Source organism: Falco punctatus, assembly GCF_963210335.1.
Source record: "Falco punctatus genome assembly, chromosome: Z".
Taxonomy (NCBI): Eukaryota; Metazoa; Chordata; class Aves; order Falconiformes; family Falconidae; genus Falco; species Falco punctatus.
The window spans coordinates 15,703,544-15,731,499 of NC_137586.1; the positions used below are offsets into that span (position 1 = coordinate 15,703,544).

At 40.9% G+C, this 27,956-nt stretch overlaps 2 protein-coding genes and 1 long non-coding RNA gene across 4 annotated transcripts in view; 1 reads left to right on the plus strand and 2 right to left on the minus strand.

Moving 5' to 3' along the window:
* Positions 1–1,950, minus strand: part of TTC33 (tetratricopeptide repeat domain 33) — a 55,052-nt gene extending 53,102 nt beyond the window's left edge. Inside the window, exons 1-2 of one of the 2 annotated variants that reach the window (XM_080372172.1) lie at positions 938–1,950; positions 21–249 (exon numbers count right to left, since the gene is read on the minus strand). In XM_080372172.1, coding sequence (XP_080228298.1) covers positions 21–249; positions 938–1,163 — 455 coding nt within the window. In that variant the 5' untranslated portion in view covers positions 1,164–1,950. Of the gene's footprint in view, positions 1–20; positions 250–750; positions 913–937 lie in introns of those variants that run through there. The other variant, XM_080372173.1, reaches the window with a different exon arrangement.
* A 107-nt stretch (positions 1,951–2,057) lies between these two features.
* PRKAA1 (protein kinase AMP-activated catalytic subunit alpha 1) overlaps positions 2,058–27,956 on the minus strand; it is a 33,471-nt gene continuing 7,572 nt past the window's right edge. The window contains exons 2-9 of the mRNA XM_080372171.1: positions 26,587–26,728; positions 24,863–24,956; positions 23,054–23,198; positions 21,148–21,235; positions 20,055–20,279; positions 8,687–9,173; positions 8,192–8,318; positions 2,058–5,187 (exon numbers count right to left, since the gene is read on the minus strand). Of these exons, the coding sequence (XP_080228297.1) occupies positions 4,943–5,187; positions 8,192–8,318; positions 8,687–9,173; positions 20,055–20,279; positions 21,148–21,235; positions 23,054–23,198; positions 24,863–24,956; positions 26,587–26,728 (1,553 nt within the window). The 3' untranslated portion in view covers positions 2,058–4,942. The remainder of the gene's footprint in view (positions 5,188–8,191; positions 8,319–8,686; positions 9,174–20,054; positions 20,280–21,147; positions 21,236–23,053; positions 23,199–24,862; positions 24,957–26,586; positions 26,729–27,956) is intronic.
* Positions 9,180–20,048, plus strand: LOC308056578. Its single transcript, XR_013924883.1, has 3 exons — positions 9,180–10,522; positions 14,190–15,875; positions 15,907–20,048. It is a non-coding gene; the product is annotated as an uncharacterized lncRNA (long non-coding RNA).

Below are 27,956 nucleotides of genomic sequence, written 5' to 3' on the forward strand. Positions count from 1 at the left end.
AAATAAGACAACATTAGTACCTCCTATTTTCAGCCAAACTTGCACCCTCATCCTTCAGCTCCTTACTTCTCCTTACACAGTCTTCTAAGAGACTTTCCTTTCTTCTCTTAGTTGCATGCAGCCAGTTAGCATCATCATCATCAGCCAGATCCTTGTCATCCGCAGCTTCTGCTTCAAATTGCTGAGAAGTAGCTTTTGAAACTTTCTCACCGATCTTTCTCTTCCACCCAAAAGAAGCCATTTCGAGAACTAGAGAAAAACATGTTTTCAATGGCTAGGTAACATAGCTTTTAGGTACATAGAAGAAAAATACAATCTCACTCATCTCGATTCTAAAACAGTACTATGTAATAGACTTCCACTCCCCCACATAAACTCTGTCCATCAGCTTCGTCAGAGGTGTTAATCAGGCAACGATAAGTTTAAGCTCAGCTGGAACATGTTCTACAGCAAGAAAACGAAAAAAGAAAAAAAAAAAAAAAGAGAGAGAAAAAAAGCGCCACAGTTCTGACACACCAGAAAGCCTTAAAACGTTGACGCTAACACAGCAGAAACCAGACAAAAGCAGAATTAAAACGATTCGGTCCAAGGTGAGAGACACACCACAGACATGTCCACTACCCGGGCCCGCTGCGAGCTGCGCCAGCCACACCGGCCTCCCGCTGCACAGCCCTACCCCGCCTCGGCCCAGCCGCCTGCGGGGCAGCTTCCCGGGCGAGGCACCCCCGGGACCTACGGCTCGGCGCTCACCCGGCCGGCAGCGACGCCCGGCACACCCGGCGGGGAAGCAGCAGGAGCCGAGCCGCCAGCAGAGCTGAGGGAGGCCGCATCCAGCGCCGGCTCCGTCCGAGGCTCCCCGCGGGAGAGGCCCTGGCCCCGACCCCCACCCACACCCCGCCGCAGCCCGGGCAGCAGGCAGCGCGCAGGAGGCTGTTACCTGCCGCACACCGCCGGGCGCTTCTCTTCCGGCTGGCAGGCCCGCGCGACCCTTGACCCAGCAGCCAGCAGGAAGCGGAAGGGCGGGGCGGCAGCCGCCGGGGAAAGGAAGGGCAGCGGCAGGGCGCCGCGCGGGGCATGCCGGGTAGCCCGGGGCGCCGCGGGGCATGCCGGGTAGCCCGGGGCGCCGCGGGGCATGCCGGGTAGCCCGGGGCGCCGCGGGGCATGCCGGGTAGCCCGGGGCGCCGCGGGGCATGCCGGGTAGCCCGGGGCGCCGCGGGGCATGCCGGGAGCGGTGGTTCCCCCGGGAGCAGCTCCCGGCTCGGGCACGCGGGAGAGCGCTGCGGCGGTGGCAGTGCCGGGGAGCCCGGCCTGCACGAACCGGCCGGCCGGCACCAGGGCACCGCAGGCGGGCCCAGCTCGGTAAACGGGTGCCGCGGGGTTGAGGCCGGCTGCGCTGTGCCCCGCTGCTCGGCGAGGGGTGCGGCCGTGAGGCTCTGGGTAAGCCCGGCGCGAAGCGCTCCCGGCAGCGCGGCCCGGTGACAGCCGCCAGCCCGTGGTCGCCGCCTGCTGCTGCCGCTGCAGCACCGCGAGGTGACGGGAGAGCGGGGCCGGCACCCGCCCGTCACTCACGGCTCGGCGGCACCGGCGGCTCGTCGTGAGTACAGCCCCCGCGGGCAGGGCGGCTCCGGGCGGGCAGGGCCGCAAGCGACCGCGCACAGGCGGAAAGGGAGGGGCGTTCCCTAAAGGAAGCAAAATGTAGGACAGGCGACAGGGTCCAAAGCTACTCGCAAGTTCGAGAGGCAGGCACCGAGAAAAAACCGCCTCACCGTGCGTGGAAGGTGCGGGGCAAGCGGAGTCACCGCTGGCAAACGGGGACTTCTGTACCCGGGACTGCGCTCCCTTCTGCAGCAAAGGGGTTTATGGGATCTACAGGGAAACAGGGCCCAGCCTGCCTAGCTGGGAATTCTGCAGTAATTTGTCGTTGTCATATTGCTACTTACTCTAAAATTGCAATTGCAGTTGTTTTTAAAACAAGTATAGCAGTCCCTGTCTGTTATTTTTAACATACATAACACTAGGAGACAGCACGCACAGTTTCAAACAAGATGGTTCAGTAGTCCACGTTTGCTTAGTTTTAATTTTTCAAAGTTTAAAAAGTTACACAGTTATAAACAAGCATTTCTGCCATTCAGCATTGTCAGAAGAAACTAACATAGGAAGTAGGCACATCTTAGTTAACAGGACTTCATATCTTACAATGGTAACCAACCAGTAAAATAAAATTTATTTCCAAGTTTGTATTAAACACTTAGATCAAGACAAATATGATTTTTTTTAAATGTTCCACCACCAAGATGAATTTTGTTATCTATTACCTTGTGAGTTATATTGCACATGGACAATTTGGTTCATCCATGTTTTTGAAAAAATTACAATACAAAGGCAAGATAATTTGATGTACTCCAACAGGAGGAAGCTTGGGAAAACAGAGTAACATACTTGACCGATGTGTTATTTGCATAAAATGCCTCCTTACAACCCTGGCAGCTTTCTTAGTGAGGTTCTGTTTCACAGCCTATTGGCAGATAGTAGCACAATGCTAAAAAAGGTGTGCAAGATCAGTACGAACATGTGAAGAAAGCAATTTCAACAGCAAGATCTACAAAGCATAGGAAAGTCACACAACAGACAACTGTTCTTAGTTCAACTAGGCTGTCAGTCCCCCTTTCTCCCTCCCCCATACCCTATAAAAAACTCAGTTCAATCATAAAACTTTTGGCCATCAAAACTGTTGATCATACCAATAAAGTTTACTTTATTTAAAACTACATATACAGTACAAGTCTGCCAGAAACTTACTTTAACCTCCAAATACCAAGACAAAGGAAAAATCATGGTTGTCTTAATGCACAAGAGGGCCAAAAAAGTATATAAAAATTAAAAGCTATTTGCAGCTTACCACTTTGCCTTTGTGGTCAGCATTACAAGGAGCAGATACCATTTAAAAATACTTAGATTAATATATGCAAGAATGACCCCAAAGCAGTTCCAGATGAGGAATTACTAGATTTAAAGAACCTGTGCGTTTGTTACATTTGTGCAAGTGCAATATTTAACAATTTCAAACTAAAAGGGTAACAAAAATGAACACACCAATTTATTCAGCACATCAGAACCAATTCTTACAAGACTAAAAACGGGACTTAAAACTAGGATTTGCAGCTGGTCCCTCATGTGACTTCTCAATCTCTGGAGTTTAAACCCAAAGCTTAATGCAAGGAAAATCTTTCACTTTGAGATGCAGTAATACAACCTCGCATTACAGGGACCGTGTGTGAGGATAAGGAACTGAAGTTGTAACTTGTACCTACGTACTAGACAGACCACACAATTGCCCAGTTCAGAACACAGTTATAGCTGTTCTGGGGCTTAAAGCAGCTTTATGTTTCTTCAGCTTCCATGCATGTTCATAACATGAACTTCTGGACTGAAGCCAGTTGGCCTGGATTAAACTTTACATCTGTAGCTAGCAGTTTTCCATGGCTGAAGTATCAGTCATTGGCAAGAATCCCCATATATTTTAAGAGTCCAGGTTTCACTGTTCATAGTAATGCCATGATTTCCAGTCTCTCCCTGGGAGAGCAACCTTTCAGAGTAGGTAATGAAGTTTATTTTGAAGAGAACCTTAATTCTTGAGTGCAAAACTAAACATTTTATGACATATCATTTATGTTTTAGTGCTAGATGAAAATGGAACTGTAGCTAATTACCTAAGAGTTTGCAAGAGACAATGTTTTTGTGCAAGTACTAGCTGTGGTTTTAACATAAGGTTCATTTTTCTCCCTGAAACATTGCAAAAATCATTAAATGCAGAAGGATTTACATTACTGGTAATTGCAATTTACTGTTGAAAGCTTTTTGAATATTACTACTCAAGTTGTCATGATCAGTTTTCAATGTTCAACTGAGAAGTTAAGACTATTTAATTTCACAATTAATTCAAACAAAGTTTGCTATAAAGGGTGGCACAGGGAAAAACTAACCTATATATGTAGTTTCAACTGCAAATGAATTCTATATAGTATATGCTAACAAGTTCTAAACAGCTGTTTCAAAGTGTCAACATCATTTTTTAAGAACTGACAATTTCAGATTCTGAAATAGCACACAACAGCCCTTAGGCCATGCTTTTAATTACATCCATGTCTTTCTAAGGAACAGGATTCTCAGCTTGCCATAGCAGCAAGGACCTGCTATGCTGCTACACCATCAGGAGCTTGCTGACAGTTCTCCTTCACAGAGCAACATTTTGTTCAGTTCATGGGGTGCCAAGTCTTCTCAGCATTAAGTTTCTAACAGTTGTTGTGGACTCACTTGTACTCACAGCCCACTGGATTTCACCCTTGGTGCATTACAGAGCACCTACATGCTTTTCTGACTGGTTAGATCTGCATGCATTTAATAAATTTTTCAGCTGTTAGAAGTAGTACATTGTAACATGTGATTCTCTATCATTTACTGTCAAATAAGGGGGAAGAAACACAGCAGTTTTAACACATTACTGTTGGAAGATTTTGATAGTTCTGAGTCACAACTGTAGATGGTGGACCAACAAGTCATACTTAGGTCACTGAAATAGTAAATGTACATTTACAGTGCATCAGATGTATGCATTACCAGTGAAAAAACCAAGAAGCTCTGTCTAACTTAGAAGTTATATGCAGCCTAATGTGCACTCAGTGTAAAATGTTATGAACTCTGCCCCAAGGGCATGTGATTTCCTGTACCTGTATTATGCTATTTGACAATGGATAATCAGAATTCACTCCAGCTTCAAAATAATATACATTAACTGACAATAATCATCTCAATCCCTGTGCAAATTGCATTCTGCGGCTAGTTTTTCAGCGCCATAGTTAATTTAACTTGATTATAATTGGAAGCATCTGACTATGATTTAGGCATGCTTATTGCTATAAAAGAAATAAGCCCATCTTCAAAATTATTGTGCAAGTATTTTAATAAGGTTTGCACACATCTCAAAAAATTCTATTGTATGACTTCCTGGTCTTGGAGTTAAGTCAGCTGTAGAAGAGTCAAGCAAAGAGCTCACTGACGAGGTAAGGGATGCATCTGCAGATTTTCCTTGCACATCAGCATCTGAGTCTTTTTGACAGGATCTATAGTTGCTCACAGAACCTGATCTCTGTGGAGTTGCAGTCCCAGACTTCGCTTCAGTAATTTCATCTGAGGGGGCAAGGGGAGTGAGGAAGAAAGTTAGGTACCAATATCAAATCAGTTACATGAACAGCAAACATCTTTACCTTCTCACACTTCTCAATTTGGTTTTTTAAAAATCTTGACTACTACATACATAGAGATTGAAAAAGCTGTTTATATTTATATAAAAAGCTTATAAATCTATTAATACAGAAGCAAGTGTCCTTAAGCAGATTATTTCTGTGCTCTGAACTGTGCTACAGAACCATTTACATCTAGTTTAGACCAGCACTTGCCATATTTTTCATGAACTAACTTCAGCAGATAATAGTTCCAGTTAGGTTACGTAAACCAAAAATAGGATAGCATCATAAGGTTAGAGTCCAGTAACAGTTCAAATATTTTGTAGATGCTTTTTGCTAGCATCTACTTTATTTTTATTCTGTTTGTTTTCTTTATATTTGGTTATTTATACTTCGTTGTCTTTTGCATTTTTATTATAATTACTTGATACATTAATTGTTAGCATCTATATTAATTTATCCTTCACTTCTGGAAGTTTTTCCCCATAGTATGTTGCACATTTTGGCTGCAGCAGCTGCAGTTTACCATCAGTATGAGGAGGAAACATTTTTATCTTAGAAGTAATGTTTTGCTGAAGTATCTCTGTTCTTACTTTAAGTCCTGAACATGAGTTTGACGCCCACATGGCACCAGAAAAATTATTTCCAGGAGAAATTAGTGAAAAGGCAGTCTCTCTTGTGTTCACATCAAAGCTACTTTAAATTACAGCTTGGTAAGAGGGAACAGAGAACAGTTAGCTGTGGTGGAGAGAAAGTCAAGTCAAATCAGCCCCACTGTTGGAAGACAAATGGCAAATCCATGCCCTGGGGACAAATCCTGCCCTCAAGAGTTGAAGCCAGGACTGCAGTAGGCTGCCCTCCCCCCCAGCTGCATGGCTCTAAACTGTCATCTCCCCTCCAACAGGGATGACATTTATCCTATACCGCAGTATGTCTGTTACAGATTTGTTATAAGTTAGAATTAAACACATTTTATAGAAACACATTTGATTTTATGGAGTTATTTTAATAGGAATATAGTTTTAGTGGAATTCATGTTTGCATAGCAACCAACAGCTACTATGAAATCCTCTGTACAGCCCCGTACCAAGGCCGAAGGGATTGGTCAGAATCACCTAGTAAGAATGTTTAGAACTTAGATAACAGACTTAAGATTAAAGATGATTGTTTATATGTAACCTAGGAGAATGTACTAAAACGTCAAAATGTAGAATTAATGGGAACTGGGGACAGTCGAGTGAAGCAACTCATAGTTACCTGCCAAGAAACAGTTACCTTAAGTAAAAAGTAATTCCGGCAGGGGGAGATCAAAACCACCGACTCATGTACCACCTCATTTTCAGACCTTTCTAACCTTTACCGCGCAGAATCGGATATGGGAGAGCAGTATGTTAATGATTTTTGGGAAATACTATGTTTATGCATGAATACTTAATGAATATCTATGAATGAGTTCTATATAAGGTACATTATTTTGAAATTTGGTGTGCGTTATCGTGAGAGGACTCGCTCACGCACCCGGCCGTCGATAAAGAAGTGTCTGCTTATCTACATCACATTGGTGCTGATAAATTCTTTATTCCAAGATTTAGGTAACAGGTCAGTACAGGAAAGTGACTGTTAGTCCCCTGTATCACATACCCCTGGATCCAAGCAAGCACCTGTATTGCTGGAAGGAATGAGGAAAGAACTGCACTGCTTTAGCCACCCTACACTGCAATCCAGCCACTCCAGTAAATCCTTTTTCCATGTCACATTTTTTCCTAGGCATGTCATCTACACCACTGGCTGTGGGCAATTCTGCTTTAATCTACTATGCCCATCAACAAGCACCATGGCCAGTCTGTATTAGCTCCTCCATTTTCAGAAAGGTACCCAACTGGGATATGTATGCTGTGCTACTGTCACTATAAAATCCATCCTTCTACAGGGTAGACCAACTGCTTTCAAGACTTCAGCTACTGCAAGCATACAACTCCTATCTCAAATTTTGTCTACTACTATCATTGGTGGGTTGACTGCCTGGCAGCTAATACCTCAGCACAGCAGGGAAGGAAACTGGAAAGGCAAAAGTGAGGAAACTCATGGACAGAAATAAAGGTAGTTTAATAGGAGGAAGAAAGAAAAGGGGGTGTGTGTGTGAAATGGATGCAAAGGCAACCACCCACCACCTCTCCACAGCAGACCAATGCCCAGCCAGTCTCAAGTCTACCCTCCCCAAAGGCCCATCCCCTCAGTTTCTTTGCTAAACATTATATGGCTAGAATACCCCTTTAGCCAATTTGGCTCAGCTGTCCAGGCTGCATTCCCTCCAAACTTCCTGCTCATCCCTGGCCCACTCATTGGGTGTAACAGACTGGGGAAAAAAAGACCAGATACTATGCAAGAACGGCTCAGCAACAGCCAGAACACTGGTGTAATCAACAATTTTAGTCACAGATCCAACACGCAGCACCATATGGGCTGCTGTGAAGAAAATTAACTCCATCTCAGCCAGACTCAGTACAGCAGTGAACAGTCCAAGTCAAATTTAAATGCCTAGATGCCAAGTTTTATCTTCACTAGGAAGTGTTTTTTACATGCTTACTTAAGATCTAAATCAATGTTTAAATTTGGGAGTGAGGCTCCAAGGGCAGCTTAGGATGATCCAAATCTCAGCTCTCACAAACCTGTCCCCTTTTGCACTTAGTGGTGTTAGTGCTCGTGCAGACAGAAAATGGAGCAGCTCAGGAGTTGATAGAGCTAAAAATCTGTTATTTAAAGAATGAAACAGTTACCATCTGATCACAGGAAACTTGACCAGGAAGGAATAAAGAAACACTAATACAGATCTTGATCAGCTTAAACTTAAGGGCAACAATTCACTTCTAAACAAGAAAATTAAGACATTTGCATTTAGAATGATTTGATGTACAACTCCATTAACTTATGTTAATGTCTTCACATACCATCAATGCTACGAAAATCCAGTAAGTACGTCCTGCTATCCACCTGATACAACTGTAGACTCATTTTGGAATATGCACTTGTTACTGGATTCTTCCTTCGAACACGTAGATAGTATGGATTTACAACCTAGTACAAAAGATCTGAGTTAGTTACCAGAACTGCTTGAAAAGCACTGCATATTTTTTCTGCCAATTCAACTCACTGGTATTATCGAGTGATTTCAGGCTTACCTGTTAAGAGTTGTGGGGGTTTTTAGCCAACAGAAAAACATTCCTATAGCCCCATTAGAAAAGTTAGACATGGTAGCAAAACTTTTTTTCCTATCAGCATGACTAGCTTCCCCCCAAACCCTTTTTGCATGGCAACCACAAACAGTCTGCACCGGTACATGACATTTTCCAGCACAGAACATGGTTTGAGACTTCCAGGCTGTGTAACTACACAGCTCAAACAAATCTGCTGTTGGTCTGCTGTAGAGATCCTTTATTTTTTACCTTCCATTCATAATCCAGTTGTTTAATTGCTCGACAAACTTCAGCCATGATATCATTTGGTCGACTCTGACTCCTTATTCCCAAATGCCACTTTGCTCTTCTTACACCTTGGTGTTTCGATTTCTGTGGATTCAGCTCATCAAGAGTATGGCGGGGACGGGGTGCTTCAGCTACTAAAAACGGCACTCTCTCAGGATGAGGGCGAGACAGATGGTGATCATCAAGAAAAGAATCTGGTGGGCTGGTAGCCAAGTAGAAGTCTTTGGCCTCATTCATTATTCTTCTATTATCTATAATGAGGTGGTAAGCAACTGCTAAAGGGTCCTGGTGATTTCGGCTGTACAGACAACTTAACACTTCCTCTTCAGTGCATTCAAATTTCTCACACACTTCTTTTAAGGCTTCATCATCAATCATGGTAGAACTATATGAGGGGTCTTCAGGAAACAAGTATTTTGGAAGGTCCTGCTTAAACCATTCATGTTCCCTAGATTTAAAAATAGAGTCAGTGTTACATATGTAAACCAAACCTCTTCAATATTAAATGTTTCATTTTTTTTTAATCTGTACAACAATCACAGTTGTCAGTCCAAGTCCCTTCTGTGCAGCAGACAAAACAGTACATAAAAAAAGTAACCATTACCTTCACAAGGTTTTGCTAGATGTTTTGCAGGTGACAAAAAAAATCTTTCTGTAACTTTTTCAGCTACCTGCACTCCAGAAATCTGTGTAACTCAGCTTTTTATATAAATGGTATACTTTTTACTTCCACTATGTTAGTTCTGAGATCCTTTCAACTGAAATTCTTATACTACCCATTTTAGCTGTCCATCCTCAAGTACATACATAATACAATTAAGAAATGTTGAGGTGAACAATTTTTTGGTAGATGTCTGGACACAGATTTTTGAACACTGAAGTCACATGCTCCCCATCCCCAACAAGCTGCTTATCTTTTCATTCAAAACACCCCTAGCTGTTGTTCAAGACTTAAAAGGGTTGAGGGAAGCTATAGAGGGGTCAGCCTGGACCTCTTCACTATGGTACCCAACAGCTGATATTTGTAAGAGAGAAAAGGAAGGATACAGAAAGTGATATGGAGAAATAGTGTGAAATGGGGACAATGGACATCGATTGTGATTGTATGTGTCTGCTCAAGGAATGTGGGTATGGTGACTGGTCATGGGTGCGGTGTCTGGTCACATAGGCACACAGCTCTGAGGAGACAACTACAGTTTTGAGGGGACGCCTGTCCTTCTTCCTCTAACAAAGGGGAGACGGGGAGACGCCTGCCCTTCTTCCTCTAACAAAGGGGCTATTTAAAAAAGAATGAGAAAAGGATGAGAGATATTCCAATGCTATCTAGAGGGAGGGAGTGCTAAGTCTCCTTGCTGGAGAAGATCGGATGGTCACAAGGACATGAATCACCTACAAACCTGCAAGACCACCACATTCCAGGAAACGGACTGATAAGCTAATTAACATACGAAGCGGGGTTTAGGTAACAAATATATATAGGCGTTAATTGAATATTCATTTGTTTCATTGTATAAATGTGGGATGGTTCGTCACTTCGGGTATGCACGCTTGTGGAGGAGCGATCCCCCGTGCATCTGCGCGCAATAAACATACCTACTTTATAACTTTCGAGTTATAGAGTCTAATTCCGCACGTCAGTTTTGGCGAGCCAGGCAGGAGGATTTCTGCTCGGCCGAGGGACCAGCTGCGGAGCGGACGCTCCTAGGCGCGCCCCGGGAGATTTCCTCGGAGGAGCCTCCTCTTCTCAGCTGTTCACCCGGGAGCAGAAGAGAAACCCCTGGATCCGCGGATAAAACGGTATGTTTAGAAACGAGGCGGCTGGTGAGACGCACGGAGACGTCCAGCGCGCAGCGTAGTCCCCAGGAGGAAAGGTACCTTGGGAGGGGGTTTGCTGACCAAGGGGTGGCCGCTAGCGATCCTGAGGGCAGATCGAGCAAACCCGAGGTTACTGCCATTCCTAAAAGCCCGGAGGCCTCGTGACGGAAAGCAGGGGGCGCGACGGAATAAGGCGGAATCTCACAGGAACAAGAGGGACCTCACAGCAAAAGTAAAAGGGAAACTTTTTCGTAGGAAAAAAAAAAGGGAGAAAAAAAAAAAGAAAAAGGGGGAAGCTAAAAACTTCCTTGAGGTTGTCTTAAGAATTGGGGAATTCCTAGAATGTAACAACTGAAATAGCGCTCTGTGTCTTGTTTGTTCTATGTGTTGTCTTGTTACATGTTCAAAACTTGGAGTTATGAAATGTATGTTGAAAAATAATAGTATTCTGGTAATTCGTGGCAAATAGCGGAAAACTTAAAACTCTGCTTAAGACCAGGAAAAATTGGTTTTTTGTTTGTTGTTTGTTTTTTGGCGATTGTTCATTGAAATGCATACTTTGTGAACTGCTTGTGTTCCTAAAAGTTGTACGTAAGTGCACGGTACCGTATAACATACTGCTTGTGTGACTGAGGGCTGCCCGGAGAGTGTGAATGGTGTGATTGAGATGCGCATTTTGATTTTCCGTGTATAGCTTAATTATTTTGACTGAGTGCAAGAGTGCTTGAGACAGGCGTTTGAGTGCAATATGAGTAAGAAGCTCTATCCGCGTTTCTGACCTTGGGTGGCTAAGGCGGCCGGAGAAAAACAAAGTAATTAAAATTGCAAAATGGGAAATGGAAGGAGTAAGCCCTGTGAAAAATCGCCCTTGGGTTGTATATTAAAACATTGGAGTGATATCGTAGGACAGGGTGGCACCGAAAATAGAAGGAAATTGATTAAATATTGTAATCAGTGGTGGCCTTTGTATAAATTGGAGTGATGCGAAATGGCCACAGGAGGGAGGAACGTTAGATTATAACACTCTCCTGCGATTAATGTTGTTTCTGAGAAGAGAGGGAAAATGGGACGAAGTATCGTATACAGACATGTTCTTCGTCCTCCAGGACAAACCCGAGTGGCAAAAGGACTGTGGATTAGTACCCCCTCGGGATCCTATGGTACCAGCACTAGAAAGAGTGCGAGATTAACATCACCTGATCTTTGATTATGGCTCTAGAAAAGGATAGGAAAAAAACTGAGACCTAAACTGGAAAGATGTTCTTGTTGAAATTTTTGTGTTAAAAAGCTCAGGTTGCGGTTCCTTCTGTGGAGCAACCAGAATGAAACACATTGTAAGATAAAAACTTGTACTGATGTATGTAAAACCTGAGGCAGGTGTGTGTATGTGTGTGTGTGTAGAATCAAAGACCTTGTGAAAGTGTTAAAGTATTGGGGTGAGTTTGTACAAACCCCCGTACCCCCTCGAAGGTGCGGCTGAATCATGCTGGGATGCATGGCAGGATGTTTTCTGTTTGCCTGCAAAGGCACGATAAATAAGAACACAGACTTAAAGCAACAAGGAGCTGATTTGCATTCAGGGTAAGAAAGAGTTAAAACAGAAGTGCTGTTGCAGAGGCAGGCTTGTGTAACCTGCAGAGCAGGAAGAGCATCTCCTGCCCCGAACCCTTCTGATGGTGAGGAGGAGGGGGTTGCTGTTGCTGACAATTGAGCAGAAGGACCTGACAATGTCACCCCAATTGCTGCAGCATTTGCAGTACAACAGGACCGGTAACGGCCCCTCTAGGGCAGGGAATGGGTATGAGGTGGAATTTTAGTGAATACAAAACCAACTTATTTGTTAAACTTCAGTAAAAAGAAAATAATAATAAAAAAAAATTGTTACAGTTGTGGGAGCTGCTGGCCACCAGGAAAACATCCTGAAACCTTTAAAGTACAAACTAAGAAAACAAACAAGAATGCCAAATTCACCAAAATCTTTGTTGGGATGAGATTTATTAGAATATCTAGACATTTAAAAAAGGAGAAATGAAGCCAAAAGTTTAAAATGATCAAGTGATTGAAATCTTGAGCTTATCTTTAATTCAACAGAAAAGTGGAAAAGAGGACCTCCCTGAAGTAAAAGAAATCTTTAACCAGGTAAATCTGGAAATAAATTCCAGGTAAGGCAAAAAAAATGCTTTGCCTGTTACAGTAAAAATGATAAGGGGGAGGCCTGCCTAGTTCAGGTAAAACAGTATCCCTTGGTCAGCAGGGCTGTGGGGGGTATTGGCATAAAAACTGAGATAAAATACACTCTGTAGTAGTTCTACTAATGTAAATCTGTGTGTTTTGCCGTGACAGTGACTTATTATGGGATGTGCAGATGAAACTGCATTGACAACGAAGTACAAGGAATAAGGTTGGTCAGGTGCCTCCTACCATAGTCAAGGGCAAGACTGGGTGTGCCTCTGTGTTTGCCACCAAGAAGAATCTTGAGCTCCGCTGTTGGCTGCAACCCAGTAGGCGTTGAGCGGTGGGAACATATGCCATGCCAGACCTTGATGTGAGGAATGGCCCACTCTGAGGCACGGATTTAGAAATTGGAACCCGCCTGGCCGACCATGAGGCCAGACAAGTAACAGAGGAGGTAGGAAAGGAAGAATTATCCTTAATACCAGACGATAAAATCCAAACTGTAAGTACAGATCAGGAGCCAAACTATTCTAAAGAAAACTTAAAGAGAATTCAGGACATGAATGATAAAATAAAATTAAGTAAGTGGACTTATTTAAGGGATGGTCATACAGTGGTACCATCTAATTTAATATGGACCACAGCCCTATTATTAATAAGACGCATTGGGGAGCTGATGCTTTATATAAAAGTCTAAATCAGAAATTGATAGGGCAAAACTTGTATACTGTAATAAAACAGGTGACTCAGCAATGTGAAATGTGTTTATGCAATAATCCCAATAAAGCAAATAAAATAAAACTAGGGAACATTAGTAGAGGAAATGTTCCAGGGCAACATTGGCAGATCGATTTCTCGGAACTTCCTTGAAAAGGGGGGTATCGATATTTATTGGTACTAACAGATACCTTTTCAGGTTGGCCAGAAACCTTCCTATGCAGAACTGCTAAAGCCCGGGAAGTGACCAAAATACTGCTCCAAGAGATAATACCTAGGTTTGGAGTTCCAGCGGTAATGTTCTCGAATAGAGGACCACATTTTGTGTCCAGAATAGTGCAACAGATCAGCCACCATCTAGGAATAGATTGGCAATTACATACCCCATACCGACCACAATCCAGTGGCCAGGTGGAAAAGATGAATCATCTAATCAAACAACAGATTGTCAAGTTGGGTCAAGAAACAAATCTAACTTGGCCCCAGTCTTTGCCATTAGCTCTTACACAAATTTGAACTAGACCAAGAGCAAAAGAGGGGCTTAGCCCATTTGAAATTTTATATGGACGACCCTATGGGGTACAAAAGGGGACGTCTTCACAGATTGGTGAAGAAACAATGATTTCCTATATGGTGGCACTAAACAAACAATTAATAAGAATTGAGAAGCATGTGATGGGAACACGCAGTAGGGGTCTGGATGGACCTGTTCACGATATACAACCAGGGGACTATGTATACGTTAAGTGTTTTACAGATAAAACCCTGGAACCACAGTGGACCGGACCTTTTCAAGTCCTACTCACCACCTACACTGCAATCAAGGTTGAGGGACAGAATTCTTGGATTCACCATACCCCGATCAAGAAAGCCCCTGCAACTTCGTGCAAAGTAACCCCAAATAAAAGAGAACTGAAACTTAAATTTACTCGGACAAATGGGAACAATGTGGGTGGCAAGTAAGTGAACCTGAGCGGTTGTGGATCCACCATATGGGAAGGGCACCACAACAAACAATATAGAACAAAAGAGTCTGGGACTGAGCCAGTGGCCAGTCTTGCCCAATTTGTTATCAGTAAGCCCCAACTCAAACAAAGATATTTTTGATCAAAACAGATTTTATATGTATATATGAGGAACGTTTAGATTCTTAAAATGATCAATAGTGGGTTTAAACCATTTGTGGTTTTTTGTACCCTCTCTCTTGCCTACAACCAAGAGCCTGATAACTGGCCTTGGAATCATGCCCAGAAAAAACACACTGGAATAATGGGAAAGGTGGACTCAGAGACGAAACTAGCTATGGTGTTTTTTTCTGAAAATGAGGTGTACCAAAGGAATCAATGGTATCGGGAGGATGTACACAAAGTCGACCGATTATGGGGAAAATTAGGAGATAGGATAAAAGTAGGGTGTCAAACATATAATGAAAAAGATAACACCAAGATTTCAGGAGACACCCTGATTAATGTCAGAAAGGTAGATAAGGAATTTACCCTTCTAAATACAACCATGTGCTTTAATTCACGGGAATGTTGGCACAATTTTACCTTAACCGAGCCCATCTTTATAATATGCCTAGGAAAATATCCTTTTGAACATAGAACATGGGCCAGAAAGATAGGCGACAAGTGGCAAACAGTAGATTTAGAATCTTGTATTATGCGAGAACAGCAGGGCTTCCTCTGTGAAAGCAATACTATAATGGCTCAGGATACTTGTTTAGATACAGATCAGAAAATATGTCATTTCGAGGCCCGACCAAATGCAAATTTGAAAACAGTAATTATATATGCAGGGAAGGAATGTGCGTGTTTGAGAACTAAGTGTAACACAATAACTGTAGATGGGGAGGTAAAGGAGACTGCACAATATTCAAATTACTGTATCTGTAATTTTACATCTAACTTTACCCTATCACAGATGATAATTCCTACCCCCATAGGACTAAATATAAGCAGTATAAAAGAACTATTAAAACATGCAGATTTACAACGTATACTGGAAGAAACCAAAGAAAAGGGACACGAAACTCTTCTTATGATCCATCATGATGTAGAGGGGATCAAGAAAGTTTTAAAAAAGGTAGAACAGGATGGAAACCATAATTGGTGGGATACTCTCTTTGGCTGGTCACCTTCTGCAACAGGAATTCTTAACACTATGGTACACCCCATTGTGATCTTATTGATCAGTTTAGGAATTTCCTTAATACTAACCATTATGTTATATTTGTGGGTTTGGAGAATGTTTAAAAGGGTAACACTTATGTATGATGCTTTATATCATTCAGGAAGACTGCTTAAGTAAAAGAATTTACTTGGTTTGATAGAAAAGGGGGGATTGATATGGAGAAATAGTGTGAAATGGGGACAATGGACATCGATTGTGATTGTATATGTCTGCTCAAGGAATGTGGGTATGGTGACTGGTCATGGGTGCGGTGTCTGGTCACATAGGCACACAGCTCTGAGGAGACAACTACAGTTTTGAGGGGACGCCTGTCCTTCTTCCTCTAACAAAGGGGAGACGGGGAGACGCCTGCCCTTCTTCCTCTAACAAAGGGGCTATTTAAAAAAGAATGAGAAAAGGATGAGAGATATTCCAATGCTATCTAGAGGGAGGGAGTGCTAAGTCTCCTTGCTGGAGAAGATTGGATGGTCACAAGAACATGAATCACCTACAAACCTGCAAGACCACCACATTCCAGGAAACGGACTGATAAGCTAATTAACATACGAAGCGGGGTTTAGGTAACAAATATATATAGGCGTTAATTGAATATTCATTTGTTTCATTGTATAAATGTGGGATGGTTCGTCACTTCGGGTATGCACGCTTGTGGAGGAGCGATCCCCCGTGCATCTGCGTGCAATAAACATACCTACTTTATAACTTTCGAGTTACAGAGTCTAATTCCGCACGTCAAAAGAAGCAAATACCAACCAGGAAAAATGATTGTTTTGTGTGCCTAAACTAAGCTGCTTAACTAGCCAAAGGATACAGCATGATGCTAATCTTGAAAGCGTTCTAGGTTGTAGGATAAAGATGGCTACAGGTTTAAGAGCAGTTATATGGATGTCATGGTTTAACCCCAGACAGCAACTACATACCACACAACTGCTCACTCAATTCACCCCAGTAGGATGTTGAGGAAAATCAGAAGTGAGAAAGAAACTTGTGGGTTTTTCCATAGCCAAGACACAGGCCTGTATGAAGGAAGCAAGATTCTCTTTGAATTCTCAGTTTGCTGGCCAGCCCATCCACAATTGCTGCCTCTATGTCTGTCCAGCTTATCACCAGGGTGTTGGCATATGACATCAGTGCCCTTTGTACAAACTATAGCAACATGGACCATGTGCACCAGATTTCATCCACGTCTTGAGATACCTGGCTGTCATTCAGGTCACTAAAGATCACCCCCATGATTACTAATTCCCTCAGACACTGGATACTTCCATCAGTCGTGGTCCCTTTGCTTAGAGAATACGAAAGATCTTCCTTGAAGAGATAGCGGTCCTTGACCCTCTACAGGAGTCACCTCCTAAGATTGAGGACTCCCCTTTTACAATCCCTTTATCAATGGCCTTATCTCTAGCGAGGAATTCCAGCTGCTGGGCTTCCTTACCTGCTAATTCTTGACTACTGGTCCCAGTATCTCAGCATCAGAGTAACTAGCTGAGAATTTGCTTTCCTAGTTGAGGTCCGAAATTTTTTCCTTAACTTGCAGCTCACTCAGGCATAAGGGATCGAGTGTTTTCTGTCTGCTCTGCTGCAGAACAGGCTGCCTCTTCTGATTCTCTCTCCTGCTCCTCTTAGGAGAAGCTTTTTCATCCCTTATAAAATGAGTTGACTTCCACTTTGAGTGTTTCTTTTTAATTATAGGAGCAACTTACACAGTTGAAGGCTGTGTCTCTGGCCTAGTCACAGCCTGTTGGTGTATTTTCAGATCCAAAGGCCCTCTCTTTTCCTCGAGAGTGCTTAATAGTGTTCAGTAGGCACAGGCCAGGCTCCAGCACAGTGCAGTGACTCTTTGGAATAGCCAGGGCATCTTTTTCAAATATTGTATCACTTCATCAGGACCCCACTTGTTTGTGTGTGAAGTCCCAGACTATTGGAGGTGACAAACTTTCTAGGTATCTGCCCACATTCTCCCAAATGCCTTGCCATCCTTAACCACACTGCTGTCAGGCCTCATGATATTCCTAAATAGCTTGTTAACCTCAGAAAAAGCTCAATCAATATTCTTAAGAAATACCAGTAGAAGTATTTTGATTACCAAAGGATGTTCAAGACACTGAAGAGCTACTCTATCAAGGGATAAAACATTACAGAAGGTGGTGAAGATGCCATTCTGTATTTCCTCCACAAAAACAAACTGTCTTGAACAAAGGAGTGTAGTTAATTGTCCCTATGAGATGGTACCCAAGGTACAGTAACAGCTTCAGTACAGACCCCGACTACCAGATTAAGCTAAAGCACTCCATTTTAGTAACAACTCTCCCAAGCAAAACATTACTAAAGCACTACAGAGCGCAGGAAACTGCAAAAACCAAAAACCAGTCTTTAACACATACAGCAAAAAAAGGGAACATGGCACAGATCAGATAATACTAGTATTGAGAACAGATAAATCAATATTGTGAGCAGCAACTGTTAACAGGTAGTAATTCTAAATTCCATCTAATATGCTGTGGTCAAGTCTGTTATCAAACCCTTCGAGCCTCACATTGGGCACCAAAAAGGCCTGTTAACATTTAACACCAGCCAGCAATTAAGCACCACACAGCCACTCACTCACTCCTCCCCAGTGGAATAAGGGGCAGAATAGGAAGAGTAAAAGTGAGAAAAACGTGGGTTGAGATAAGTTTGAAAATTAGAAAGCATTTTTTTAAAAAAAGTTTGTAAGGAGAAGAAAAAAAACAGAGGGAAAATAAAACCCAAGACAGACAAGTGGTGCAAACTACAGCAATTGCTCACCAATTGACTGATGCCCTGCCATCAGCATGACCATGAGCAGCAGCCTACCTCACCAACCTCCCTCCCAGTTTTATTGCTGAGTGAGCGTAATGCCATATGGCATGGAATCCCTTTGGTCAGTTGGGGTCAGCTGTCCCAGCCATATCCCATCCCAACTTCTTGTGCAACCCCAGCCTACTTGTTGGTGGGGTGGCGTGAGGAACAGAAAAGGCCTTGACACTGTGTAAGCAATTCTCAGAAGTAACAAGCATCCACGTGTTATCAACACTGTTCCCAGCGCAAATCCAGAACACAGCCCTATACAAGCTACTATGAAGAAAACAAATGCTATCCCAGGCAAAATCAGTACGATGGACCAAGCTCTAGTCCGTGTGAGCCTAAGAACATGTCTCAGCACAAATGAGTTGAGTAAAACAGACTTTCATCAGAAGCAACCAATTAATTCAGAAAGCAGAAAAAGCTTCTCCTGTACCACTAGAAAGCACATACCTAGCTGGATGACCGAACCCAGAGGAATATTTTGTTACCATTCATGGCACTGGGCCTCTCCCCTTGCATGTACACATGCACCTCCCTAGAAGAATTAGGGTATTTAATCCAGCTCAGTTTGTCCTTCAAACTATAAGGTGACATGTCTTATGGCTAATAGAACAGAACTGTTTAGGATTCAAAAACCAACCATGCTCTGTAACCAACCTTTTTCAACATCTTTTTCACACCACTTCTCTTCCAGACGTACTCGATTGACTAAGTTCCTATCCATGATGGTTTACAATGCTTAGTTCTCACAGTGCTCCTATTTCTGCAAGGAAGTACTTTCCATGGTAGTAAAGTAGCAAGAGATGAGTGTACCACTGGCTTTGTCCTACTGAAAGAACATGAACACTGCAGACCTACTACCTTAGTAAAAATGCTTCTTTTATGGTTTTAAGTTAGGAAGTGTATCAGAGCTCTCTCCTTAGAGCTTCTTATAAAGGAAGCAGGAAAACATAACTAAGCTGCTATGTAATGTAATGTCTATCAGCTACCAATTTTTTATTTTTTTTTAATTCAACCCACTGCACACTTGTCAAAGCAGTCACCTTCTCCAGAATCTCTCTCCTCTTTGAATCTGGAGCCTACAATGGCTATCTGTACCTATAAACTTTAACTTACCAGTATTCAATGCAGTAACTATTGCTTATACATAAATTCATGCTAAGGTTTTGAAGCTAGAAAGTCTTATTTTGCACATGGAATATTCAGTCTTAACAGATGATTCTTCAGAGTTCGAAGAATTACAAATAAAAGCAGTAGTTAGATTAAGGAGCCATAACTTCCTTTCAGACATTCACGGTACAGAATAGTGGGGTTTAACAGCAATGAATTTTTTGCCCAGAGAAGTCAATACATTGTATTTTTTGCAAACTGTTCTACCGTTAAACAGCTTTGCTGTAACAGTCTTAAACCAACAGTTTCTCAGAATTGCTATATGTCATGTATATCATTTGTTCTACTGTGACCTCCAATAGAAACTTCATTGGCCACTGGAAATCATCTCAGTCTATAAAACATGGACAAGCTATATGAACAATAGTTCTGTGTATCTGCACTGAGATTATCATTCCAGCATCTTGTGATCAGACACCAGTTAGTGTTTTACCTAATGTCTCTGATTGTTGCTCTCTTCATTGGATCGACTTGCAGCATGTGCTTCAAAAGACTAATTACAGATGGATTCAGGTACTGAGGGGTATAAAAGATACCATCACATATCTTCTTAAAAAGGGTTGGCACGTGATCATCATCAAATGGAAGCGTTCCACATAACAAAGCATAGAGAATAACCCCACTGCTCCAAATATCTACTTCTGGACCTGCATATAATCTGGGAAAGAGTTAGCCATTAGAAATTTGCATTTAATACATTTAAGTTTATATTTATTTCCTCTACTTTCTTACATTCTATCACAATAATTAAAAGCGTATACACTTAGGACAACTAATCTGCAAGTACTATACCATTTCATTTGTATGCCGTGCATCCTCCTTCTTTAAATATATAAGATACAAGCATGTAGTAGTTTTCTCCTCTACTGTATAACGATAATCTACAAATGCAATTTAAGGCAATGGCAAACTGAAATAAATTCGCAACTACTAAGAAAGCTCATGTCATACATTGTTACCACTGTTATAATGGAACCTGTGCAACATCATCTATCCTCCAAATCCGGGAGGCTGAAAAGTTTGACTAGTCCATATAGAAGAACTTGTCACATGAATAAAAAAGACATTTGGCTTCCAGTCAGGAGAGGCAGCATTAGGGTGGGTAACAAAGCAGCAGATTTGACAATCATAAGATTCCAAAAAAGGCAAAGTTACCTTATGATTAAGCATCTACCCTGCAGCAGTTATTTCCCTGCTACTCAACTTCACACCAGACTTTTGCCTGTAATTCTAGCCATACCTCTACTTCCAAGATCCCAGCTGTAAGTGAGATTTTAAACCAATTCAGGCCCACTGTACATACTGGATTTGGGGCATTAGAAATGACCTCCACCTTACAGGAGGTATTGCAAAAGTAGGTCACAGAAGCCTTAAGTACTCATGAAAAATTATCAAGACAATTAAAAGTTCAGCCCACAGTTTCTCAGCATCAAGCTTGTCAACTGAAGTAGCTTTACAGCCTTTAGAATCAAGCAGCAAAATGGATGAAATACATGCACACATGCATCCGATATTAAAGAAACTACCTTCCTGAAATTACTTCTGGTGCAGCATAGTTAGGGGAACCACAGCTTGTTCTTAAAAATTCTCCATCTGACATCATATTTGATAGACCTGAAAGTATATAAAAGTAACTACTAAAAATTCAGACAGCAAAAATATTTCACACTGCATATTCCACTTAGAGCAAACAACTAGTAATTCAAATCGGAAAATTAACATATTTATCTCAGTAAAGAAATAACATTGTTTGGAATTACTGATTTTTTTATATAAGTGTGCTACATAATCTTTCATTTAGTTTACCAGATGAGTAACACCAATCCATTATTGCACATGACCTAGAAAAATTTGAGAACACATTCATTCCAAGACAAAAAAAACAGTCTGATCTGGATGACACAGGCATGACAGAACACAGTTGCTCTAAGGGAGATGGAGCAGCACAGCCAGATACAATTTTGGTCATTAACAAGAAAATCTTAAAAACCACATTTACTTCGAAATGCAAAAGTGGAAGATGATACCAGAGAATTGCCTAAAAATCTTTAAGAGGTTATACAGATTAAGGAGACTGAGGAGTACACATGACTTCACCACAATTTAGACATCCACACTGCTCAGCTGGTTCCTGAATCACTGCATTTCAGTAGTTTGGTTTTAGATATTCCATTAGCAATTACTGAAGTGTACTTTAGAACTAAGCCATCTTCATTCACCAGCCCTCAGTACAGACTAATATTAGTAAAGAACTACCACTTAAAGAATAGCTGTGGATAATATGTTCTAGCTTCCTCAGTGCTGCATGATCAAGACTACCGTAAGCCAGAGAACTCCGTCTCAGAGATGGAATTATGCCCTTTTATGGGAGAAAGGGAAGGGAGTGGGAGATGAAAGAGTACAGCTTGGTTAGCTTTCATATTCTAATACACGAAAGCTTTTATTAAGCTCTTATATATTAATACACTAGTCACAACTAACTGACCATTACAGCTTTGCTGATAAACTTAAGTTACAGGAATACATTTCTATAAGTTACTGTACTTTATTTCTTTACCACATAAGCAGTTTCAGCCTAAGTATTCTGTATGCACAAGAAATCAATACGATTCCCAGTGCTCACATACTGCAACACCATACTTACAAAATATACTGAAAATACTCAGCATTACCTTAACACCTTTCCTCAAAGACCTCGAAGTGATTTACAAGGGCAGGTATTATCCACTATAAGAGATATATCATGATGATGTAGCAGTATGGATACCTTACTATGCTTATATGGTTTTCCTGATTCACATAGTTCCAAGAACTAGCTCCCAGTCTTCTTAGCAGCTGTTCACAGCTAGTATAAACAATTAAGCTTTCTAATTAGGCAGCTATATAGCAAAAAAAGCATGACTTGCAAGATTAACTGCTCTTACTTTATTTTTTACACTTTATTCCCAATTTCTCAATCACATATTTAGAGTTTTTGAAGTGAATATAGAGTAGTTTAATAGGACTAGCGTATTCTACTATAGCAATGTAGTTCTTAAATATGATCAATTGCCCTTGCACTGTACTTCCAAGAGAGCTATGCATCTACATTTTCCAGATGGTGAAACAGGCAATAGGAGTAAATTTTGAAGTAGAAAGGTCAGGAGCTAAACCTATTTAGCATTTCAGAGAAAACTGTTACACAAAACCAAACAAATCCGTTTACAATTTCACCCAGTTACCAAAAAAATACCTAAAAAAAGTTTGAGAGGAAAACAAGTTCTACACATGTGCAAAAACATAATTTTGCTTTACATTCATTCTCTTCAGGTTTTTGTATTGTGTCCCACCAACAGGTTATTCAAGTGTATACTTTTAATTAAATATTTTCCATAGTAATTAACAGGATCTAAACACCAGAAATGCAATCAGATATAACACAGCAATGCTTACCGAAGTCAGCTATCTTGGCATTCATGTGTGCATCAAGCAGCACATTTTCAGGCTTCAGATCTCTATGCACCACCATATGCCTGTGGCAGTAATCCACACCAGAAAGGATTTGCTGGAACAGACGTCTACTTTCCTTCTCATCAAGCTAAGACAGACAAAGGTTTTAAACAATTACGAAACAGTGGAAGATAACTTTGTTTTCATTCATATTAAAGAAAATTCTCCCATGACCTGAAGTTATCATTTATCATTTTTATACTTTTTACAGCAGATTATCAGAACTTGTAACAGAAAGCTTCATAGCTTACACCATTTTGTTAGTACTATAGCTCTAAAATGACTACAACACACCCACAGACTCAAAGCCACTGAAATTTTGTAATGCTTTTGAAATTGGTTAGACAGATGTTACATACTAAGTAACTAGAAACACTAGCACCCAAGTATTAACTTTGTCTTACCGTAGTATCAACAAACTTCCGCATCTAAGCACAGTGTAAGACTTAAGTAGACAAGCTGCAAACATGCAGCACAGAAGTGATACATTTTAGATGCTATTTATGCCAGTAGCAGCTAGTCCCAAACAGCAGGCTTAACTGGGCATTTCCTACCAACCTGTGCCTAACCCAAAAATTACAGTTTGTTTTAACAACTAATTAAAAGCACCCTGGCTATCTAGATGGTTTGTCAGAAGTGACTTCAAGAGCTTTCACAGAAGCTATTCCACTAGTAGAAGAGGGTAATAAGGCCACAATGGTAGCTTTGCAGTAATGGGTTATAATGAGGAAATAGTTTACAGCCACTTCAGCTGGATACATATCCATCCAGTCTATACCCAGTTACTGTAAATTAACATACCAGTAATCACTAGAGGAAAAATGCCATGACCAAGTCATACATAAGGATCTGAAATATGTTAACATATTACAATTTTTACTTTCAGAAGAGGTAGTCAAAGTATATTTTAATTGCTAACAGGAAAATGAATGCTGAATACATAAAAACAAACATTTAACAGAGTGTGACTGGTACCCCCTGCTCGTGTGGTTAGCATAACTAGTGCCATTTTATAAGGCAAGTAGTGATTCTGTGACTAAGCAAGTCACATATTCATGCCCCTTCCCTCATTATCAGGCCCTGAAGGTCTTGTGAACCAAGCAGACAAACCAAAGGGATTTCTTATCATCCCTACCGGCCTCAAGACTCGTGAGCACCAGGCTTGATTAAGCCCTTCCTTACCAGCCTTGAAGGTCCCAGGCATCCAGCCAGCCCCAACCCCATCACAGAACAGAGAAGTGTAACTGCACCCAGAGCACTGTCCATACAAATCACACTGTTACAAGTCCAAAGTGGGAAACCTGGACCACAACTGCTGCTAAGCAGTGAGACCCACGACATGTGGTGGCCAGGGACAACACCACCATCTGTTGCTTCCTCCAGGGGCTGAGTGGGCAGCTCATTCTTTCATATGATTTTTCAGGTCTAGACTGTGATTGTTATATTGATACTGCAAACCACATATGCAGAGTGTCTAGGTGATTAGAAATGACAGGTTGTACTATAAACTCTGTATGACGTGACTTACAAATTGTACTACATTGATTCTGCTTGTAGAAATCCTGTGCCACTAATCATAAATTCTGTCTACACTAATAATACCATGTTAAGTAAAGCTTTAATTATACCATCCTGCCCAAGGCTCCAAAAGAAAAACCTGTCTGTCCCCTCAGTGTCAGGTGACACAGGAATGCTGCAAAAGCAGTAACAGAACACAAGTCACTTATTTGTAGAGTTGGACTGCTTCCTTACCCTTCCATTTTTACAGATATAATCAAACAGTTCTCCTCCTGAAACATATTCCATCACCATGAAAATATCAGTTGGTGTACTGATGACCTGGTACCTGATAAAAGAAGATACCTGTTAGACTACACAGTAAAAGATGCTAGTTACATTGAGTTAAAACTAAAGTTGTGCAGAAGAGTCAGATAAAAGTATTCTTTAAAGTTTTTTTCAGCCAATTTACAGCTACTGAAATGACAATACTTTTCAGAAGCTATCTCCTCTCCTTTGACTATGTGATGTTATCATTGCCAAGGCTAGCAGGAAATTTGTTTTCCATGCCAGAAATATTAGTCACTGTACTTTCAAAGAACTAAACTTAGTCCAAATGATTTCTATAAAACTATCTGCAGTGCTGCTGCACAGACAGCTTGGTGCAGTGACAAAAGAGTTCAGAAGAACTTTGCCAGTGTCTCAAAAATACACTTTGCAACCTTAACATGCAAAAACCTGACTTGCCATAAAGTGTATTTCAAGACCAGAAAAAAAATACTCTTAATAATCATGAACATATTTCAGAGAAAAATACTAATGAAAAATTTAGGTCTAAGTACTGATACTTTAGTTATTATATTTTTATCATTCTACCTCAAGTAGAGTTAGAATTATTTCAAAACTTCAAAGGTTTGGTATAACTAGTTTATTGCCAAACTCCCCATTTAAGAGATTCTGATTTTGTCCTACATATCCTCCTTACCTAAAAGGGGAAAAAATAAAAACAGCTTACAGCAGCCAGAAGTAATCTATTTTTAATGGAACAAGAAAATGAACACTGGTAACACTTCAGACAAAATTCAGATATTATATTGAGAAGACAGGAAGTAGCAAAGAAAGAATGTTTCAAGACAGTACACTTATGCCTGCAAATATCCAAACTGTAATAAACAACTGAAATCACACATACACTACAGAACCGCAATGTTCTTCAAAACACCGATTCCCACAGAAAGGGGAAGATAAGACATGCTTCAGCTTACTGAAGTAGTTATTCTTGAACTACACTGACAGCAATGAGTTCAGACTCAAAATGTGTTCACACACAAATGATTATGTGTGCAACTATTTTAGCAGCTTAGTATTACAGTGTAACACTTCAATAACCTCCATACCCTGAGGCAGTTATTTACGTGACATCTTCAAAGTTAGTTTTACCTAAAATCTTATAGTCCAAGATGCTTTACCTTTACCAATTTTCTCTCTAATACCTTGGTTGAAAGTACCTCATGTACTTAAATATCACAGCTAAAACTACTAGAGAAATAGTATTTTAACCCTTTCAATCCAAAAGTTAAATCCATGCTTCTATACAGTCAGAAAAACGTTTTTCAAGAAAACATAATAAACTGACTATAGAAATGCACTTTACAACCTTGTTCTTAATAACTCATTTTCAAAGCGGAAAAAGGATCAAATAAAACCAGAAAAAGAAAACTGACATAGCAGCTAAAACCTAAAAGGGATGCTACTAAAAGTATCTATCATGTCATTACCTTTTATATTATCTGTAGCTCTCTGGCCTGTAGGGAAGATCAGTTTTGTGAAAACACATAGGATACTGACTGCATACTTGGAAGCTGGTTACTTTCCTGACAAGACACTGCTAGTAGTATTGCCCTTTAAACATGTTTCACATCAGCAAGAGCAAAAAGATTATTGCTTAATTATGTTTGATTATAGAAAGCAAAACTTACAGTTTAATGATATGAGGATGCCTGAAGAGTTTGAGGTTCTGAATCTCCCTGCGGATTTTTCCTACAACATCAAGGCTGCGAATCTTCTGTCGATTCAGGATCTTCACCGCAACTTTATGCCCAGTTAACTCATGTTTGCCAACTGCAAGGAAAAAAGTATTTAGCCAGGGTTTTCAATTGCTCTGTAAAGACATTAATTTCCCCACTTCAACTTTAGCAAAGAAAACCAAGTTGTTAGCATTCCACATATCCCCATTTATCTGTGGGGAGGTTGAAAAAAATCAGATGGCATGTCATTTCTCCTGCCCTACTCCAATTTCTCCCACAAGTCTATCACTGCAAGATGAATGGGGTATTTTAAGAAAAACCTTAAACTTGGCCCTCAGAAGTTTTGTAGGATGAATACTTTTTTGCACTATTGCAAACAAACAATAAATAACTCAAAGCTAAATAACTTGCTAATTAGGGAAACCATTTTCTCTCCCTGTGGTTTTGGCTCACTTGGTAACCCACTCAGACATGTTTACCTTGCAGCTCTTCTACTTTATGTGCAAGGGCAAGGATCACTCTTCAAGAAATCATGCTATCCTTCCCTCAAGATGCCTGTTTCAGCAATTACACTGACTCACCACTAAAAGTATCTTATCAGTTTACTTGAACATTATTTGTCTGTCCTTGGAGCAGTGTGACCCTATGCAAGCTCCACAGTTTGTGCAGTAAACATCAGAGTTTTATTAAACAAAACAAGTGGCAAAAGCTATAGGAAATGCACAAAATAAAATCCAATCATAACCACAAGAAGTAATGCAAACACACAAACTCGTACATTTGTCAGCTTCTTTCCTACTTTCAGGAGTTTCAATTTCTTTCAGTAGAACACAAAAGTATAAAATACTTCTTAGACAGTTACACTTTTTAAAGTCTTTAACTTTGCAGATGCTCTTGGAAATAGCTGCAAAGTTGCTAAGGATATTCTTCTTAAACCCAACACTGGATCACAGATAAACCACAGAAGATAAGTATCTTTTCCACTAGAAGGTTTCGGTATCTGCATTGGTTTCCATTGCATAGCAAACCATAACTTACATTACTTTCATTTGCCACACTAATTCTTACTTTTTGAAGATAAACCAGACTCCAGGGACACCCAAATGGTTCATCCTTGCCCACTTGAATGGAGACCAGACAGATATGTACCAAACACAATACTCACCTGGGTGCCTCCCCACACTTGAGAATTTAAGACCTGCTTCAAGCTTTATTTAAACATATCCATGGAAAGCTGTGATAAAAACCAGTGATGCACAAAAATCCTTCTACATCCAATAGATAATTTGGATAGAATTAGCGATCACCTACCAATCTTTAAA